Source organism: Paralichthys olivaceus, chromosome 20, assembly GCF_024713975.1.
Source record: "Paralichthys olivaceus isolate ysfri-2021 chromosome 20, ASM2471397v2, whole genome shotgun sequence".
Taxonomy (NCBI): domain Eukaryota; kingdom Metazoa; phylum Chordata; class Actinopteri; order Pleuronectiformes; family Paralichthyidae; genus Paralichthys; species Paralichthys olivaceus.
Window position 1 is genome coordinate 14,877,372 of NC_091112.1, and position 19,177 is coordinate 14,896,548.

General features: G+C 40.1%; 1 protein-coding gene across 8 annotated transcripts in view; it reads right to left on the bottom strand.

Moving 5' to 3' along the window:
* The window catches only part of LOC109631773 (triple functional domain protein), a 76,451-nt gene that overhangs the window by 48,903 nt on the left and 8,371 nt on the right, over positions 1-19,177 (bottom strand). For 5 of the 8 annotated variants that reach the window (XM_069515797.1, XM_069515792.1, XM_069515791.1 and 2 more), the window contains exon 2: positions 8,806-8,856. In XM_069515797.1, coding sequence (XP_069371898.1) covers positions 8,806-8,856 — 51 coding nt within the window. Of the gene's footprint in view, positions 1-1,800; positions 1,991-8,805; positions 8,857-12,953; positions 13,057-19,177 lie in introns of those variants that run through there. The other 3 variants (XM_069515795.1, XM_069515796.1, XM_069515793.1) reach the window with 2 other exon arrangements.

Genomic DNA, 19,177 nt, shown 5'->3' on the forward strand with positions numbered 1-19,177 from the left:
TCATCCTGGGCTTTAAGAATTTGTGGTGGGTATTAAGTTTGACACGCTAAAGTCACTAACTTCTGTAAAACTATACACAGTCCATTTATAGATGGTAGAAACGGTCTTTTCTTTTGCTTTAGTTTCCAATCATGTGCCCTGAAAGAAGAAAACATTACTGATTCCTGATGCTGTGGTTGCCATGGCCAGAGCTATATTTGTAGTAGCTGTCTGTTTCAACCTGCGCTCTAGAAAATAAAATCCCACACAATGTCCATCATTTGATCTCGATGCATTCTAATAAGAAACTGATTTGAAAAGAAGAAGTTTGAAATTACAACCTAAAACTGTCCCCAGATCACTACACTATAGAAACTGTATGTTCACTATTATACTGTATAACAGTATACTGTAATGTAATGTTTATCCAGATTCAAAATGTATATCAGTGCTGTTTTGTCAAATTAAATGAACATACTGAGGGTGAATTACAAGATACACACCACACAAATGGATAAATCAGCATATTTTCACCATGGAGTGGTTCATCCTCTGAACATAGGACTATCTCTGAAGTTGCCCCCAAACTCATTGTGTGATTGGTTGGCTGCCAGTGAGCAGGAGGAGAATCAAAGGTCAATGAAAACCCTAATGTTGACAAGATGACAACCAGAAACACAGTGTGTGTGTGTGTGTGTGTGTGTGTGTGTGTGTGTGTGTGTGTGTGTGTGTGTGTAAGAAGAGAGCATACACAGTGAGTGCTTTGTAGCTCTGTATGAATTTGCTACTGTATAATAAAAATTTAACGGCCAATGGATTAAGGTCTGGCAAGGCACACATGACCCTCTGTAATCCCCCCAAAAAACACACAGGCACACGCACATTTGTACATCTATCTTAGTGAGAACTGTCCATTATAAGTCGGTCAGAAAGTGATGACCAGCCAGAATGGCCTTACTTTCCCAAAATGTCCTCATTAGGCTAAAAAATGGTCCTCACAAAGATATCTGTACAAGTACACACACACACACTACAATATATTTTCTGTGATGAAATGAATACCAATGCAAACCTTCAGTTGAGCACATTTAATAGTGTTGAAGTGGTTACGGGTGAATCTTGTCCTTTACCAAATACAAAAGGTAAGTTTAACCACACAGACGCATCACTTCCCTTTGCTCTGCAGTGTTGTGGGACTGGAGAAAGTGGCACAGCAGCTAAATATAGAGTGGACGGGTCACACCCACCCCACATACATACACACACACACACACACACACACACACACAAAGAAACACAGTCACACCAGAGAAAAGGGAATTTCTGGGTGAATGATGAGCAAAAAAATAAAGGCTGAGGAATAAAGACACTAATAAATATTTGTGGGATAATGGGACGCCTCATTGTGTCGTGACTAGTCTGGGATAAAAAGAGTAAATATGAGGGAGAGAGAAGGAATGGATTGCACAGTAGACAGTGAGGGAGGGATAGTGAGCGAGTGTGAAAAAAGGAAGGCAGACAGGGAGCGGCTAGAAAATGACAAGTGGACAGCCACACACAGTGAGGGAAAGACAGATGGTTATGATGTATGAACCATCATCAGTCAAAGTCAAACCTGTCAAACACACATTTCTCCTTCCCTACTTCCTTTCCTCTATATTCTGTCAATCTACTGACTGCTGGAAAGAATGCAAAAATGAAATTCACTTCCCACTGATGAGGGTGGAGGAGGAAGAGTTTACAGCACGTATAGAGGAAATTTCCTCATGGTGCATGTATACACACATTCATCCAAACCAACCACCAGATGTGGCATTGTACCTGTCAGCTGGATGAGGGCAGAGCCTGTCTGGGCATATCTCCATTTGTGATTGGTTGCCCAGCAAGTCATGCTTGATCATTCTTCCACAAATTGTAAAAAAAAAATCCATAAATTGCTGTGGATTTGGCTTCATGTGCTGACGGGAGAACGTAGTTCGCTGCTACCATCAGCTAATGATAGAGTGACTGGCCGATGTGCTGAAGGGATCCCAATCCACTGTGGGCACAGTCACAGCAGCTGAGGCTAATCCTGGGATTCCTGAGGGGAGATATTCCAACCCAGCAGACAACCAAAACCGCTCATTCTGGTGCTGTCTACGTATCCATATGGAAAAGCTGGTGCAAACATTTCCAAGCAGAAACAGAGCGATCAGTGCACACTATTTTAATAGGCGCCAGCACACATCGAGGATGCATGGCCTCTGGGTGCACTTCATGAAGGCATTAGGTGAGCTGCTAATCTGCCTGTCTATTGGAAAGGCAGATTCCTGGAGGTAATCCTCAATGTGTAGGAGGAGTAATGATTATAATATGCCTGCACTGCATTTATGCACCCCGAGAAGCTGCTTAGCATTAGGAGAGAGACTCGAGATTGATGGGGAAACCCTAGCAGTGCAGAAGAGGCTTAGGCTACATCCACATCAATATGTTTTAGTTTTGTTTAAAAATAACCAACAAAACAAGCGTTTCAGCTCCATATTAGAAATTTCTGTCACACACAACTGTAAACATGTATCACGTGAACATTTAAATACACAGTGTATGGCAAGCAATTGTCTATTTGCAAATGGTTGCTTGATTACAGAACCAACTACAAAGGAACAACAGCGAGGGTTTTCTTACGCCAACAACGAGAAGAAAATCTTACGAACTTTGTGAGCAAAGTTTTGCATTAACCACTGTTTGCTGAGTCATAAATGATAAGAACCATTAAGGAAGCAAATTGTGGTGACCATGTCATCATTTCAAAAAGTCAGTTTCTGCACGTCAATATTAAAACACAAACCCACAAAGCTAAAACAACCAAAGTTTCCAAAAGTTGGGTGGATGGCACTATAGCAACAATGATTGGTTTCAAAACTCAGTCATGTTCACAATATTATTAAATACTATAATTATTACTACTTTAATGAGAAAACAATGCATATCTGTTGTAGAAATATCAGATACCATTCCCTCATGTTTAGGCAAATGCCTCATTAAGGTAATACAGCAATGCAGACTGACTTACAGTACTTGTAATATAAGAAAAATCTACAACGATCACATTTCCACTGAAGTAAATGACATTGAGTGTTATCTAATATATCATTCAAAAAAACTTTTCTCAGTGAAAGTAAACTGAAACTAAAAAGATTATATGTGTCAATAAGGAAACCTCACGTGTGATAAATGATTAACTAATCATGTCTATGACATCTTAAGAAAATTAAATAACTAAATTATTATGTTTGGGAAACTGGCTTAAAAACAAAACAATTAGGGCTGGGCGACAAGGCTTCAAATTAATATCACAATTATTTCAAACTGTGCTGTGTGTCTACATTACAGTCACATTTCTCATACATAGAAAATATTTGGGTAGCCCAACCAAGCAAATCAAGCAGTTTCATTAAATTCCTCATTTTATGTATAATCAATAATCCATTAGCAACAGCTAAGGAGTCTATTATTACCGTGTTGCTGAGGTCTTAATTCAGGAATTCAGAGAAACCAATGCCCAATTACCACGGATAATCCAAAACTGAAGAGCACAGTATTTTTCAAGAAGTTCAAAAGTCCCATAGGACAAAAATGCAGGAAACGGTATAAAAATATTACTACACCTAAATCAATCCAAATATTTTCATCACTAGTCCTGCATCAAGTGGGTAGTGGTGAAATACAGCCAAAGTGCTGCACTCCTCAGTGAGAAGGTGCAAGGGATGAGTAGGAAATGTCAGAAAAGTTCATTGCTCTTTCATCGCTGTTTGCGATATGGAAACTACCACAAGGCACTCAGGGATCATTCCATGTCAGGACTGTTGCTGGATCGTGTGTGCGTTTGTCAAAATATGTCGACACTCTGCACACGCCTCAGAGGTGTGAGAGTTGTAAGGGGCCTCCCAGAGGTCAAGTAGGCATTAGACTGGCTGAACAAAGCAGTTTACTCAACAACACCACTACAAGTCTCCCCAGAGAGACTTTCTTAAATACCTCGAGGAGGGGTTTGAGCGAGTGTGGTTGTGCTTACAAAAAAATAATCATAGAGAATGCAACAGCTGCCTGGGCCCGGACAGATGGAATGGGAGCTGGAATGGGTGGGTGTGGGTCATTCAGTTGAGGGAGGGGTAAAGTTGCCTACACGCCACACAAATAGTGCACACTCCACAGCGTCGCCCTTCTCTGATTAAAAGAGCAGTCACATAGAAGCTTAATCTCATAATGGCTCCCCCGCAGCTGACTTGGACACATCGCTTCTGAACCAGCTGTTGCAGGTCAAGAGAACCCGAACTACGCACATGTGTTTACATCCCTGCATAGCTGTGGACTTCCCACATTCACGGCGTGACAGACATTCCTTGCTGAGGGATGTGTGGGAATGGCAGGAATTCCTCAAGGCTGAGGGAGTGGACAGGAATAGGGTGTCCATGATCCGGACCCCTGACCTACATCCTCTACATGCTCTAAGAACCCTGGTAAGAGGAAAAAAAGGTACCGTAATATGTACATATAATACTATCTGACAGCATCTAAATGCTTATTTTACTAACGAATAGTACAATTTTTTCTAGTCTGAAATGCTGACATGATTTTTTAATTATTCTCTTTTGCGTGAAAATATTTTGAGTTTCCCATCATAGTAAATGTTATTTCGGAGACCTTACCTTGCCCCTAATGTGAAAAACATTGCACAAAAAGAAAATCAAATATACTAAATGTTACTATTTTATCAAGTGTATCCAGCTGTCGAGGAAAACTAACATTCGTTGAAAACACTGCTGGCAATTCCGGACTCACAAAGGGGCTTTTATAAATACATTGATGGCTAATTACATATTACACTCATGTTCTGAGTCATCATCCTCAAGTAGTTGATGAATATTGAAGAAATTGAAATTAAGAGGCTTTGCTTTGCCCTTGAATTTCAGTGTCTAACTAGTATTGTAAGTATGATAACAAATAAATACAGTGAGTAATTCAGACGATAACTGCAGAGCGTCCGGGTAGGGGGTCGCACCTGGGTAGAGCATGCAGGAGGCAGGACGTAACATTCCGCTATGGATATTGCAATTATTTGTTTACAGCACATCTTACACTATACTGAGATGTTTATATGTTATTATTCAGTTCTGCATGTGTCATCAAGATGAATCCTCCCAAATTCTCGTTTTTACAAGGGGGCCTGGCAGGAGAAACTCCAAAACAACTGAATCAGACATCCTCTGGACAATGTCATGAAATTATCTGGAGTTTGATGCATGTCTGAAAGTAGCTTCAGATTTTTGGATCTTGGTGTTTATGGTCAGACTCTAATTTCCTCCTAGCTCTGTTTAGCATCTTAGCTTATGGACTTGTTACTAGTATAGGTCGTATGATAGTTAGCTGGAAAAGCTAACATTTGTGTCTGTCATTCACAGTTTCTAAGCTATGACTGGAGAATCACTCATTGAGTTACATGTTGTTGTGTTACTGAATACAAAGAATCATGGAGCTCTTATTTGCATATTTGTCTGCACCACTACATTTAATTAAAACGCTATAATCCCACAACACATTAATTACCATTAAGTAAAAGATGCAGGCATCACTTTTTCTGTATTTGAGATACACTGTACTGAGGACACACTGCTGTTCCCTGGAGAACAACAACACATTGTTCATCAGGGTCTTATTGGGTTTCCCAATATATTTTTCTCTCTTCTCAACAACTGACTTCATTGTTTGACACAGTACATCTCCTTCTTTTACTTTTCAGTGATAATATAATTTCCATTTTTGTGACTTGTGTTTTTGCTCATCTCTTCCTGTGTGGTGAACTGACATTACCCAGCTTTTCTCCTGATTGGGAGATACAATTTGCGAGCTCTGATTGGCTGCTTGGTGTTACCCTACTGCACAACACAGAAACAAGAAGGGCTGATCTGATTGGCTGTTGGGATCAGACACAGCTGTGTTACTTCCACAATGTACCTACTGTGGGTACAGCTGGTACTGGTCATGCCCCTGTACACACAGACAAGTGGGTAACAACACAAGTCATGAGCACCTCTATCTTTTTTCTCTTAAACTAACATTGAAAGAAAAAAGGAATCATGGGATCTTAAATCTAACTTGAATATGACTCATCCAGCAGCCACATATGCTCATGGCCTTTTTTTAACAAAGGAAAATAATCATAGTTTGGTCCCAGGAATGTGTTGCACTTGTAGTTTTGCTTTGTTTTCAACCTCTGTCCAGTTCTTACAAAGCCTGCATCATGAGGTTTAAAGTCTGGGGACTGTGCTGCTCTTCCATCTTATGAATCTTCCATCGTGTGGGATGAACCGCTGACCAACCAGTCTATCTACTTTGGTTTCTTGCCTTTTCCTCACCACTCTAAAAGCAATACACACCACTACTTCCTGCAGTACAATGCTGACCTACACATGCATGAGAGGTCGTACCAAACCCCCTCATCTTTGTACAGCTGAGTCAAAACTTAGGGCACCTTTTGGATTTGATTGCACTCATTTTCAAGGCATGTCCATTGCTGCATGAAAGCTGTAAATTAACACAATTTCTAAACCATAAAAAACTTGTTTTTAATTAAGATTCTTTAGTGTTTGGTGACATAATCTTTGTTTTGTTTTTCCGTGAGAAGTTTACTGCTTACCTTTGCACTATTAAAGGTTGTTTACAAGACCTTAGCTGCTGAAATGTCAATAAAAACTGGAGAAATTGGTCTGTTGTAAAACTTTTGACTGGTAGTGTAGTTAACAAGAGAACACAGGCAATTACAGGCTATTGTTGAGTCTAATGATAGAGCGATACGTTCCCATATTTTTAGCTGTCATTTGTGCCAATTCACTACAATGTGGGACATCTCTCCAATAGCAGCTCTGTCAGGCAGAGGGAGGCAAGAATCACTGTATATTTTACAAACGCTCCTGATCCACCTCAACACCACACGACCAATGTCTGAGGCCAGTCGATTTTTCTTTTTTATTCAAGAGATTAAATGTGCACTGAAAGATAAAATTTTAAAGAGGTCCTTCTGCAGCACTTATTTCCCGCTGCATTAAAAGTCAGGTCTTGTTGAACAGTTACAGACATCAAGCTGACAGAGTAATTGATTTCACAGTGCAACCTGGGGTGTTATTTTCCTCTCAACTCAGACTCTCTGTGTCCTTTCATTCTCCTCCGTTTGTCCCCAAATCTGAAATTTGGCCTGAGAGACAGAGAGAAAGAAAGAGCACCACCTTCCTTTATCTCTGCCTCTTTCTGTTTTCTCCATCCGTCCAGACCTCTAATAGCAGGGTAGGCTAACTGAGCGAGAAACGGGCCAAGGTTACCCCAGCGACCCAACAGCAGGGGAGGAGGGAAGAAAGAGGAGAGAAAAAAAGACAAGAGGGAGAAAAGGTTGCTTGTTATTGGTTCCAAGAGTTCATTCGTCCGGGTCTTTTAACACCACCTGATCTCATTCTGACAAAGCGTGACAAGGCAGAGAAAGTCAAGTCAAATTTGGAAGTTCATGTATATGATTCTAATCTATTTTATGAAAGAGAGAGTCCATTTTTTGACAAAAATTGTCTGCAATGCACAGTGAGCTGTTTTTTTCATTTATTGACTTCTGCTGCAGTTCACTGTTCACAGTATAATGTAGCTCTGTCTGCTGCAACCCTTTCTCTGCTTCAGCTCCTCCAATTTGCACAAATACGCCATCTGGAGGTGACGCCAACACTGAATTTCAGCATGCAGAATGATTACTGAAGATTAACACAAATTTAACTAGCAGGCAGACAGAGAGAGAAAAATAAGTAGACAGACAGAACAGGAAACGGACAATCACACAACATTCCCTCGGTGCAAAGCACTCTTCGGCACATCTGTCAAGGTCCACAGGCATTAATGTTATTACATAACAAGCACTGCCCCCACCTCCCCTAGCAACCCACTCCTCAGCTGCCCAGTCAGACCAGTGGATGTGGATGTCAGGCCAAGGCCTAATCCCCCACATCCCCACCTTGAAACCAGAAAGTGATAACTGTCAAGCGCCAGAAAGCTTCAGAGAAACATCTCCCTGACAGCTTTACATAGACCGGCAACACAGCAACAAATAAGCCAAGTATTGCCTATATGACTGCATTCATTTTGTTTCCATTGCCTTTTTCTGCGGGCGCTGGACTAGTCTCCATCAAGCCCTGAGGCTTTGGAACAACCTTCCAACTCGCTGTCCTCCTTTATATCTATGCTTAAAGAGGGTTTTGATTTTTCAAGCCAATACTGCAAATGCTTTTTGACTAAAGATATTGAAAGTAAAAAAATCGCAAGTCTCTCTTTTTCAGCATAGTCCATGAGACATTAAAACGTCCCACTGAAGCTCAGGGGAGTAATAATCTTAAATATCAAAGTAGTACTAGGTCTCTTCAAAATGTCACATTAAAGGAAGACAGCATCGACTAACAAATATCAAACCATTATGGACAGAGGACAGGAGTAGAAAGAAGAACAAGGAATGAAAGCAACAGACACTGTCCATCTCAACTTATGATGGAGAGGCTCCTGTCGCTACAGAGATGGTGGCTAGGGATTGGTAGCCAATCATGGCGGGGGGGGGGGGGGGGGGCGAAAAAGGCGAATAGGAGTACAGAGATGGAAAGGAGGAGGGAGTCGGGCAGATATAATGGGGGGAAATAATGGTGACAATGACCTGTCTTTATCACCGGGAACACTGAAATATTTATCACTTGTGTGCATATGTGTGTGTGCATGTGGAAAAACAGCAGCACAACTGTCAGTGTGTATGTGTACAGTTAGTTTTACCTGCAATCTGACTCGATACATCTCCTTTGGGCTCTTTTGGGAGGGATCCATCTGTAGGCACACACAAAAGAAGATAAAATATTAACATCGGGGGAAAATTTTGATTGATCTTGATTTTCTGAATTAGAACCTGTCCAGGTTATACCCTGCCTCTCGCCCAATCCAGTTCCCCCCCATTACCTTCAATGTATAAGCAGTTGGAGGGGAGGAAGGGATGGATCGTTATCTTTAAGCTTCAAGAAGTTGCATTTTGAGCTAGCAGCTAACATTAGCTTATTATCATGCACACAGTGACATTTGCAGTGACACTAAAAAAAAGTTGTCTGTTAGTTAGCAGGATTGCAAAAAAACTACCCAGAAGATTGCAACACTTGGTGCAAGGATGACGTATAAGTCAGGAACAAACCCATTTACTTTTGGTATGGGTCTGGATCAGGGGAATTCCTTTCCACTTTCATTAACATTGTGAGATAGGGTGTTTTTTTTGAACTTTCATTGATTTCTCAGAGAGTAACTTTTGGATCTCAATCTCGAAAACAATCTGTCATATTTAGGAGAATAGTTTAAATGAATGTTTGCAATTTAGTGCAGATCCAGATCTAGTGAATTAAAATGTGGGTTCTTAGGGGGGCAGTTGGGTCTTGGCAAAGTTATGTACTCTTCTGAGTGTCATTCTAATTTTCAATGTGTTTGGTCATAAAACTAAATTAGACAGTTTTTCTAAATGTTGGCTCGATACTGGCAAAAAGTGCAGAGATCATCAAAGATGATCCTTAGGGAGACATGAACCATCTAAACCAAATTTCATGGCAAACCAGCTGAGAGTGGTTGAGACATTAGACTTAAAAATGAAGGAAAAACATTGCTATTTGCGCTAGTGTGGCTAAAAAAGACAATGAGACTTAAGACTTATAGTAACAACCAAGGGAAGATGGTGCTGTTGGTCCAGTACAAACAAGGCTGAGGCTTTCAGAGTAAGGTTTTTACATTAAATAAAGCCTGATGGAAAACTCCAACATTGGCTTGATCAGTAAAGCATAAAACCAAACCAAAATTGTCTCACTCACAGGAAAAACTTTGGTTTATGACAAACAGTTTAAAGTTGAAGGAATCTGAGTGCAACTAATAAAAGAAAAGGCTACCACTCATCTAAACTGTGTTCTGGTCTGCTTACACTGGACTGGTGCATCCAGGAGTCACTTTCTCATCACAATATAACTCATGACCCTGGCCCACTGGTCTCTCAGCCAATACTACAATTGGCCTATTGATCCAGCCTATAGCCAGTGTGTGAACGAAGCTGCTGCTGTGACTAAGGGTAAGATGCAGTCAGTGTCATGTGCTGTCAACATGTAAACAGGCAGGATGCTCTACTGGTTGACTCAGTGACACATGTTCCCTCTGTTACAGTCTATGGTTCTGACTCAGGCTAACTCCTTCCTGTTTTAGCTCAGAGAGTTCTGCATTAAACATACAGCAGCTGGTGGTTGCACTGAATACATGATCTGTACTGTAGATTGAAAATAGGTACTTATTATATCTTATTTTTATATATTTAGATCTATGCTGCATGTACATTTGCTCCGTTCTACAATGTAGACCTCCATAAGCTAAAGAGCACAGAAAAGAAACATGCAAAAACACTCTGATAATGATAAGGCTCTGTTATGACACATTTCATGGTTAAATTGAATTACCACACTACTTCATTTACTGTGAAATTCCTATGAATCAGGATTTCAATCAAAGTCTGTGTTATGAAATTGTGGATCGTTATTACAGTCTGGTGTTAGTCCACATAACAATATACGTTGTTTTATTGATACAAAACCTATTGATTCATACGCTCCATCATTTATTTCCACATAGTGTGTCACAAATCTTTATGGCAGGAAATTTACATGAGGGAACCACAATCAAATATGGAGGAGAACGAATGTGACTTAGAACAGCCACGATGAAATAAGGAGACACTGCCGTCCAATGGACATGGTTTAAGTATGAAAAGTCTTGACACAGTATAAACACATTTCACTATTCAACAGACTCTAACACCACAAACCTATTTTACCAGTTATACAAGATTCATGTCAAACAGTAGGCTACATAGAGAGCCTATGGATGAGAGTCTCTTAAGTAAAGTTGTGTGCTAAAACTCATAAGAAAACTTTAAAAAGGTATGGGTAACAATATACATTTCTGTGTAGACATTAAAATGATATATTTTGGTCATATTGCACAGCTCTATCACATTACCACCATTACTGTACTAGGTTGTAAACAATAGCTAAGAGTAATAGCAGTGAAAGCTCAGAGTTTCAATGAATAGGTTGAGAAGCTACAAGAGTGAAGTTTCAGTTAAAGTAACAGTGCTCCTCAGTTTTCAGTTAAAGCTGTATTACTCTTGTTCACATGCTTTCAGTTGCAAACACACAGGACAGTGATCATTCAACATACGCCATGTTCACATCATACCACAGTAATAGATGGGAAAGATTCCCACTGCTTGCATGAGTGCTGAGTTGGTTCTATGAGGATTAAAATACTCAAGCTGTGGTTACGCTTGACGGATTGGTAACTGTGTGCGCCAACTGTGATGTCGACAAGGCAACTCTTCCTACTTGTGCCTGAGGCGTGGTGACTCAATGAAGTCTTCTCCTAAACGATTGGTGTTGCCGCTGAGAAAAATACACCACCAGGAAAAAGCTTAAGGAGGAAACACAAACAAAACAGTTTGGACACCAGCTCGTTTCCTCCAGGAGCACATCTCCTTTGCCTTGACAAACCAGTCTATGTTTTTTTCCACAATTACCTTCTGAAAAATCGGAATAAATTGTTGCTACAACTCGATGTGTTATCACGAAGGATGTTGCGTTAGCCACACAGACGAACCAAGGATGCCCACTGGATGAAGAATCTAGTTTACCATGAAGAAATGTTTCAGTGTGCTGTGTACCAATAAACTGAAAATGAAGGAGAAACTCATCGCCACTAAGATGAACTTTCCAAAGTGTACAACTCTGCCATGAAAGAGTACAAAGACTTTGCACACTCTTGGTGTTGAACATGACCTCATACTTATTTGTTCACTTTCTCAGGCACTTTCAGATTATTAACTGCGGAGGCGGATAGATCAAAGCTTTCAGATTTAGAAAAAAAAAGTTTCCCCAGTTACAATTATAACTTGAATGTTGATGTGAACGCAACAAACTACAAATATTTGTTAACAGTCCCACAAATATGGAAAACATCAAGGCTCTATACCAGGAAGTATTTGCCTTGCTTCAACTCCATTTGAAACAGCCCATGACCTCTGACCTTCAGCCAGTATACTCATATTAAATGACCCTGCTGCCATTGTGATAAAATAATTCTCTACATAAAAGCTGATTACTTCTGTAGTGGATGTAAGTGTGAATTACCTCACCAGACGGCTGTGATTTACCAACACAGAACACATAAAACTGCACATGGGTAAACAGCCATTGCTCATATTCCTAATGAAAGGCTCTCACACACACACAGTGTGGGAAAGTAGAGCGGAGCAACGAAGACACACAATGATCTGGAGGGAATTTTCTTTAAAGCCTTGTACCTGGGAAAACTTAAGAGACAATGAATGAGATGAAGGGGAAAGAGGAGGGTTAGAGAGAGAGAAGAGACCAAACACCCACATACTTCACATATTTGCAATGCCGAAGATGTCCACTTAAGCCGCAGTGTGCAACAACATAATACCAGACTACAGTAGCGGTTGCCCACAAATTATCACAATCTAAACAACGAGACTTGAAGCCGAGCCTGAAATCAAACATGAACGGACAAAAAGGGGATAACAAATAAGGTATGTGTGCATTATAGAGACACAGATACACGTGCATTCTTGGATGGAGGCTTCTCCTCTGAGATGTTGCTATTAGAGCAATGACCACACACCCAGGGCCAACTTTGTTACAGACCAAAATAGGATAAACACACCACTAAAACGTCAGCTGAGCTGTTTGGATAAAGTTCAACGGATCACACACACACCTCCAACAACCATTGAGGAAATGACAAAGCAAAAAAATGCAACTGGCCCAAACCCATAAAACATCCAAACTCCCTTTTCTGTGAAACATGCAAACAGTCAGACATATTAAACCTACCTGGACCTCAGCTCTGTTGCACACAGCCCACACTATATCCTTTACTGAGATCCCTTCCACACACGGCCCTCTCTTATCCTGACACACACTGTTTCTGTCTCAGAGCCCGCGCTAACATGAGACCACCCTTTCTGTGGGCCCCTGCCTTCCCCTTCTCGGCAGGCACACTCATCGTTTGACTCATACACAAAAAGGAAAGACCCCTTTTCATTTTAAAATACCTATTGTCTGGCTCACACCGACTGAAATGAGGTGTCAGGCACAAAACAATGACCCTGCTGTCAAAGTTGTTGTGGAGTGTGTAGTGATATAAATTGTTGTCAGTGTTTTGTGAGCATTTAAATGTCAAGGGCCAAGGGAGCAACCATCGGAGCAGATTTTTGTTGCTTGGCACAGATCTGCGTGTGGCATGATAACAATAAGTGAAACTTGGAAGGATGCAAAATGAAACTTCCAGTGGAAGTTAAAGGGAGAGTGAAAGGGTTTTGTGTTTTTTTAATCTTTGTGTTTGTTTTTGAAGTCAAATGTTCATTGCTGTGGTTATCCACTGCACTCCCCAGAGAAAGAAAATGTCTTAGTTGAACAATACGATCGTTAAGCCAGTTTCAGACATGTCCGGAAAATTGGGTCTGGACATTTTCTGGAGTTTGCCTTTCACATATTAAGAATGCAGCAGCAGATTTTCCAGGTCAGACACATACACAACAACGGGAAATATCAAACCGTACATTCAGCGGAAGGGGGGAGCATTTGGATAGCTGTAAAAATTCCATTGTAGAAAACAAGTTTTGGTTTACAACACATCGGCACCAGCTTAAATTTTTAACAACTTAAATTCTTAAATCTAATTTTCAAATTGACATATGTCCTATGTGTCTTCCCAGGTGTGACATCTCTTTTTCAACCTGAGATATTTGTATTTAACATGGTGAAACTCTGGGAGGTTACTACTGTATATCGTCAGTGTGATCTTGTGGTAGTTAAAAGTAAACTAATCAAAAAGATAATCAGAGGCTTACCTTCATCTAATCCCATCCATCTTCTACCAAAACATAGCCGCAGCGTAAACATGATCACCATGAGATTAAAACCTTAAGTTTACAATGGTAAAATGTATCCTTAACACAAGCGTCTAGTTCAGTATGAAACTCAGAGTGCTTGTATATGAAAAGATGAACTGTGCAGAGATCAACCACCTAGCCAGTTCTTCTTCATTCCATACAAAGTTGAAAAGTTAGCTACATCACATCATGTACACCCAAGTAGTTTTACCAACACTTAGCTGAATCAAAAATATGTCTTGAACACATAAATCTACCTTATAATCAAAAGAAAGTAGGGCAGAGAAAATATATGACATGTTTATTTATCAAACCAGTAATCTTAGTCCTGATGCTCAAGAGAGCGTTCCAAGAGCACCAGCTGCCATGAAAATAAACTACTCTAATCACCTTCTTTATTGTATTAACTTTTGACTCTGATCTGAATGTGTGTAGAATTCTACATCACTAGCCCCCATTTCAAAACAACGTGAGAATGATGCTTGAGAAGCATGTCTGTATCAGTCCTGTACCTACAGTACATGTTCTATATGAATGTGTGGGTGCGAGATTAAGTCCTGATCTTATTGGTTATTATATAATTTAGTCAATTTTCCTGCTTTATCTTCTATCCGAGGCCTTGTCTACACAGCTACGGATATTCTATTGAATGGAAATTTTCCCATTGGTTTTAGAAAAAATCTCGGTCTATGTGATCTTCGTTTTACAAAATATCGCCATCCAGACGAGACCACAAAAGAAACTACAATCGCTCAGACGAGCATGTCAGGCCAGAAGATGGCGATAAAGTCTACATCAAAGATCCATCAAATACCAGAGAAGAAGGTTGTGGTCCAAGTAATATTGGGCGCAACAGATGCCTGTGAATGCTGGTAATGTGGTGCACTGATGCAAACTTGTAATTAGACTTACCAGTTCTAGCCAAACAGAGAAACCACTATATGTTGTTGTGGTTTCTGGTGCACGCTTATAACAAAAAAGCAACTGAGGGCATGCGCAAAGTAAACTGACACCATTGTCTCGAAAATGTTCTTTTTTCATGTACACACAGATACACAGAAATCTGAGTTTGGTATTTGACCAAAAATGCTGTTTGCGTTTGGGGGAAAAGTTCATTTCAGAAAAAATCCACATCAGTGTGGACAGGGCATTCATTTTCTAATTTTCTGTAAAATAAACCAAAATTATTCAACTGTGAAATAATTAAGATCTGTGTATGTGAAGGAACAGAGGCTTGTACGACCCAAAGTACTCCATATCCTTGAGGGCATCAGACATAATTGTTTTCTGCTCTTGCCTGGGATACCAGGTGCTTAATTGTCCCCATTAGATACTGAAGCCTGTCCCTGCACTAAAGATCAGGACCATTGCTTTAGACTGTTTCCTATGGCCCTCAGGGACCCCATCAATGACCTCAGCAGTCTGTAGCCTTTGCTTTAACACACACAAAAGGCCACTGACTGTGATGTTTACAGCAGATCGATTCCTCTCAGTTGCTGGCCCTTAACAGGAGAGAAAGGGGGAGTGAGAAGCAGAGGAGAGACAGAAAGAGAGAGTGAGTATGACGGGGAAGGCAACAGTGAGATAGCAGTTTTGAATGCACTGGAGACCCAAAGAAAAAAAGGAGTACAATGGTCTTTCAGGACTTGTCCTAGTTTGGCTCACTCATTCTCTAGCAGTCTCTTTCTACTCTCTAAATCAGAGCAGCGACCATTCTGGCAAATCTTTCACACTGATACTAATCGATTGCAAGCCACTTCAATTATTTTATGGACTTCTTTTATTAACCAGTAGAAGCTCTGTTAACACAGCTTAGCACTCACATCTACACTTCTCCTCTTCATTATCTTTCCAAGGTCTCGCTCTCTCTCCATCGCTGAATTTCACAGCTCCTCCTGTTCTCTCTCCTTCCACCTGCACGGAGTAGATTTTCTTTATTTCCCTCGAACAGGACAATAACGTCATTCACTCACTCCCAAGGCTTACTGTTTATGCTCCTCTTACAAGAATGCGTAGAGAAAATCTGCACACGTGCATTCACAGCCACTTGCAACCTGCACTCATCTCCCACTCCCCTCCAACATACCTCCCGTCTTCTCCTTTATCTCCATCTCCTCTTCTCCATTTTTCCTCTATGCTTCCTCAACTCTTTTCTCTCTCTCCTTGTAGCTTGTTTTAAGAAAGAAGCAGCAAAGCGGCAAATTTTCCCCAAGCTCACACCAATTAGCTATCACGCCGGAGAAATTACAGAACGAGAGCACAGCAGATGAGGAAAAAGTGGGACAGGCTCCTTTTATAAACATAGAGAGGCGAGAGGTTTGCATATGTGAGTAACGTGTGTGTATATGTGTGTATGTACTATATGTGACTTGTCCCTAAGAGGGGAATTAAAGAAGAACCAAAAACTCTTTCTCTACATCTAACAAATAACCTAATACTTCTTTTCCCTGGCTAAAAGACTACATTTGACTTTAAAGAATTATGGTCAAACAGTACTAGTACCTATTTTCACTTCTTGTTAACTACTCTGAAACTGTTCTTAAAACTTGGTTCTGCTTGACCAGATTACAAGACCAAACTTCTGCTTTTAATTTTTAATTTTCTTTCTCTATGAAGACTTGAGATGCACCGTAGGTAAAACTAATGAATCCGATTGCAGCATGTTAGCTATTCCTGAACTCAATGGCCCACATCAAATTCACAGACATAGACCATCACTATTGGCACTTATCTGCCAGCCTTTGCTCTTAAAGTCCGTTATATGGCGGCAACCTGTGTGTCTGTGTGAGTGGCTCAGGCACTGATAGTGCAGGCTTCTGCCGACCTGGTTTACAAAGGCCCGCTGGTAAAGACATAACGTAGGTCAGTTGGACAGACATGGTAACTGTTGTTACTATGGTGACAGACTGCAAACCTAGCCTTTTGTGGTTGACATAAAAAAACTGAATGCACCCATTGCATGGAAAGCTGTCGAAACACAGTACATTGTGCAAAGTTGAAATACCTACGCTTTACATCACTGATTTAGCCTTAATTACATTTGACCATGTCCTCATCTGGAAAACAGTTCAGAAGCTCAGTATTGTATTAGTACCAACCAGAATGTGTTCATATCATTATTAATGTAACTATAGCTATCATGTCTCAAAAATTGGTATTGAATGTGTGGTCAGATGAGTAGCCATTATTAGTAATGCAGATTTGTAGACTTCCGCTATGACTACTCAGACTATTTTTACATGGACAGACTATTGCCCTTATTCTGAATAAGATGTTATTTTGATGAGGATGCTAATAGATTGTTGTTAATAGAATATTCCATTCATATCCTCGTTTATATATTGCAGAGAATAGCACCGGACTTCAGGCGACAGAGCCTTTTCCATACCTGTACCGCCACGCTGAAACTTTCTTCCCACAAAAATCAGAGATTGCACTGAACTGTCCATCTTCAAAAAATGACTCAAAACCAACCTTTTCAGAACTGCTCTGAATGTTTGATTATAACATGTATCTTATATTTCAATGTGTGACAATAATAATAATAATCAGTGTTATAGTCGGATTATGATTCACATCAACATTCTGTCCTATTACTTGTTTACACTTGAACCCAGAGGACATATTGTAAAGACGTTGGTAACTGTTGCATGGCCATGTTGCAAAATGCTGTGAAAACTCCAATAAGACTTTGTAATGTGACGTGGTCGCAAGTTGACAAATTACAAGGTGCAGTTTTAGCAGGGATTATGTGGCAACCATTGGACATACCCGTGAGTGATATGTAATTATTCAACAAACTTTTGGCAAGAGAGCAAATATTTTTATATGACTATAAATCAAACCCTTGTGGACTTCAGACTGTTGGATGGACGAAAAAAGACATTTGAGGATGCAACACTGAATTTAAAACCGTAATTGATATTTTTTCACTAATTACTTAAGTTTTATTGTCTAAACAAGAAACGAATCTGCAGATTTTATCAACAATGGAAATAATGGTTAGTTGCAGCCAAGTAAATTCTATTGTAATAAACGTTTGTAGTCCTTCAACCAAGTTATCAAAAAGTATAGTGTTGGCATCAGTAGAGAAAATACATCATGACAATATTATTGACATATTTATAAAATTTTGTTACAACATATGTGTGTGTAACCATGTGCACTGACCTATCACTAATCCATCTCCCTCTCTCCACCCCTACGTATGAAAACACACACGCACGCACACACACACAGTAATCCCAGACAACAAACACCAGATTAGATTAGGTCAACGTGTGTAATCCAATGAATTGTCACCTCTAACATGGCTAATGCTATTAAAGATGACACCACACACCTGTCCTGCTGTCACACAGCTCTGCTCTCAAATGCATCATCTATATATCTTTGTATATATATATGTGTTTATATATATATATGTTTGTATTATATGTTTAAATGAGCAGATTTGTTGTTAAAACAGTTCTTGGCCAGTCTGCTTTCTCACACATTCTCTAACCTCTCTGAGCGGAACTGCAATCTGCTCACTTTATTATTAATAACACACTGACTTTGTGGTATCATAAGACTGTATATATATATATAACTTGTTTGCATGCATTTCACTGTTGGGGAAGTGAACGTTGTTCCCTCTGAAATGCAATCTGGTGTTTTTTGTTCTGGCTTAGGGCTTGTATTACTGTGGTACGCCTAAAAGTTCACGCTGACATCATACATGCTTTGGGCTATGAGCAAAGCAGTGCTCCCATTCATTTTTCCTTCACCCGCCGTGTTCTGATTGAAAAATTACAGTGTTTTGTCTCGCCAGGCATCTGTGGGCTGGCTCATCTAACCATTTTTGCTGTGGACCCCGATCTGTCAGGTCAAAACCTTATTGCCTCTTTGACTGTTCTAATGATTGTCCCCAAAATCTTAATTATGTGTCAGTAAGTTTAAATTAATAACCTACCACCCTCATTTACATGGTGCAAAACAACTTTGCAATGGACTCGTTCCTTTCTGCATTTGTTAGTGAGCTTATCAGATTTTAAGGCGTCATGACATTTCCTCATTCGACCTCCATGTGATAGATGTAAACCACTAAACCTGCTGTGATGCAGTCAGGAAACTGTTTCTGCCACCATGGGAAATGTACCTCTTGGCTCACCTCATGACAAT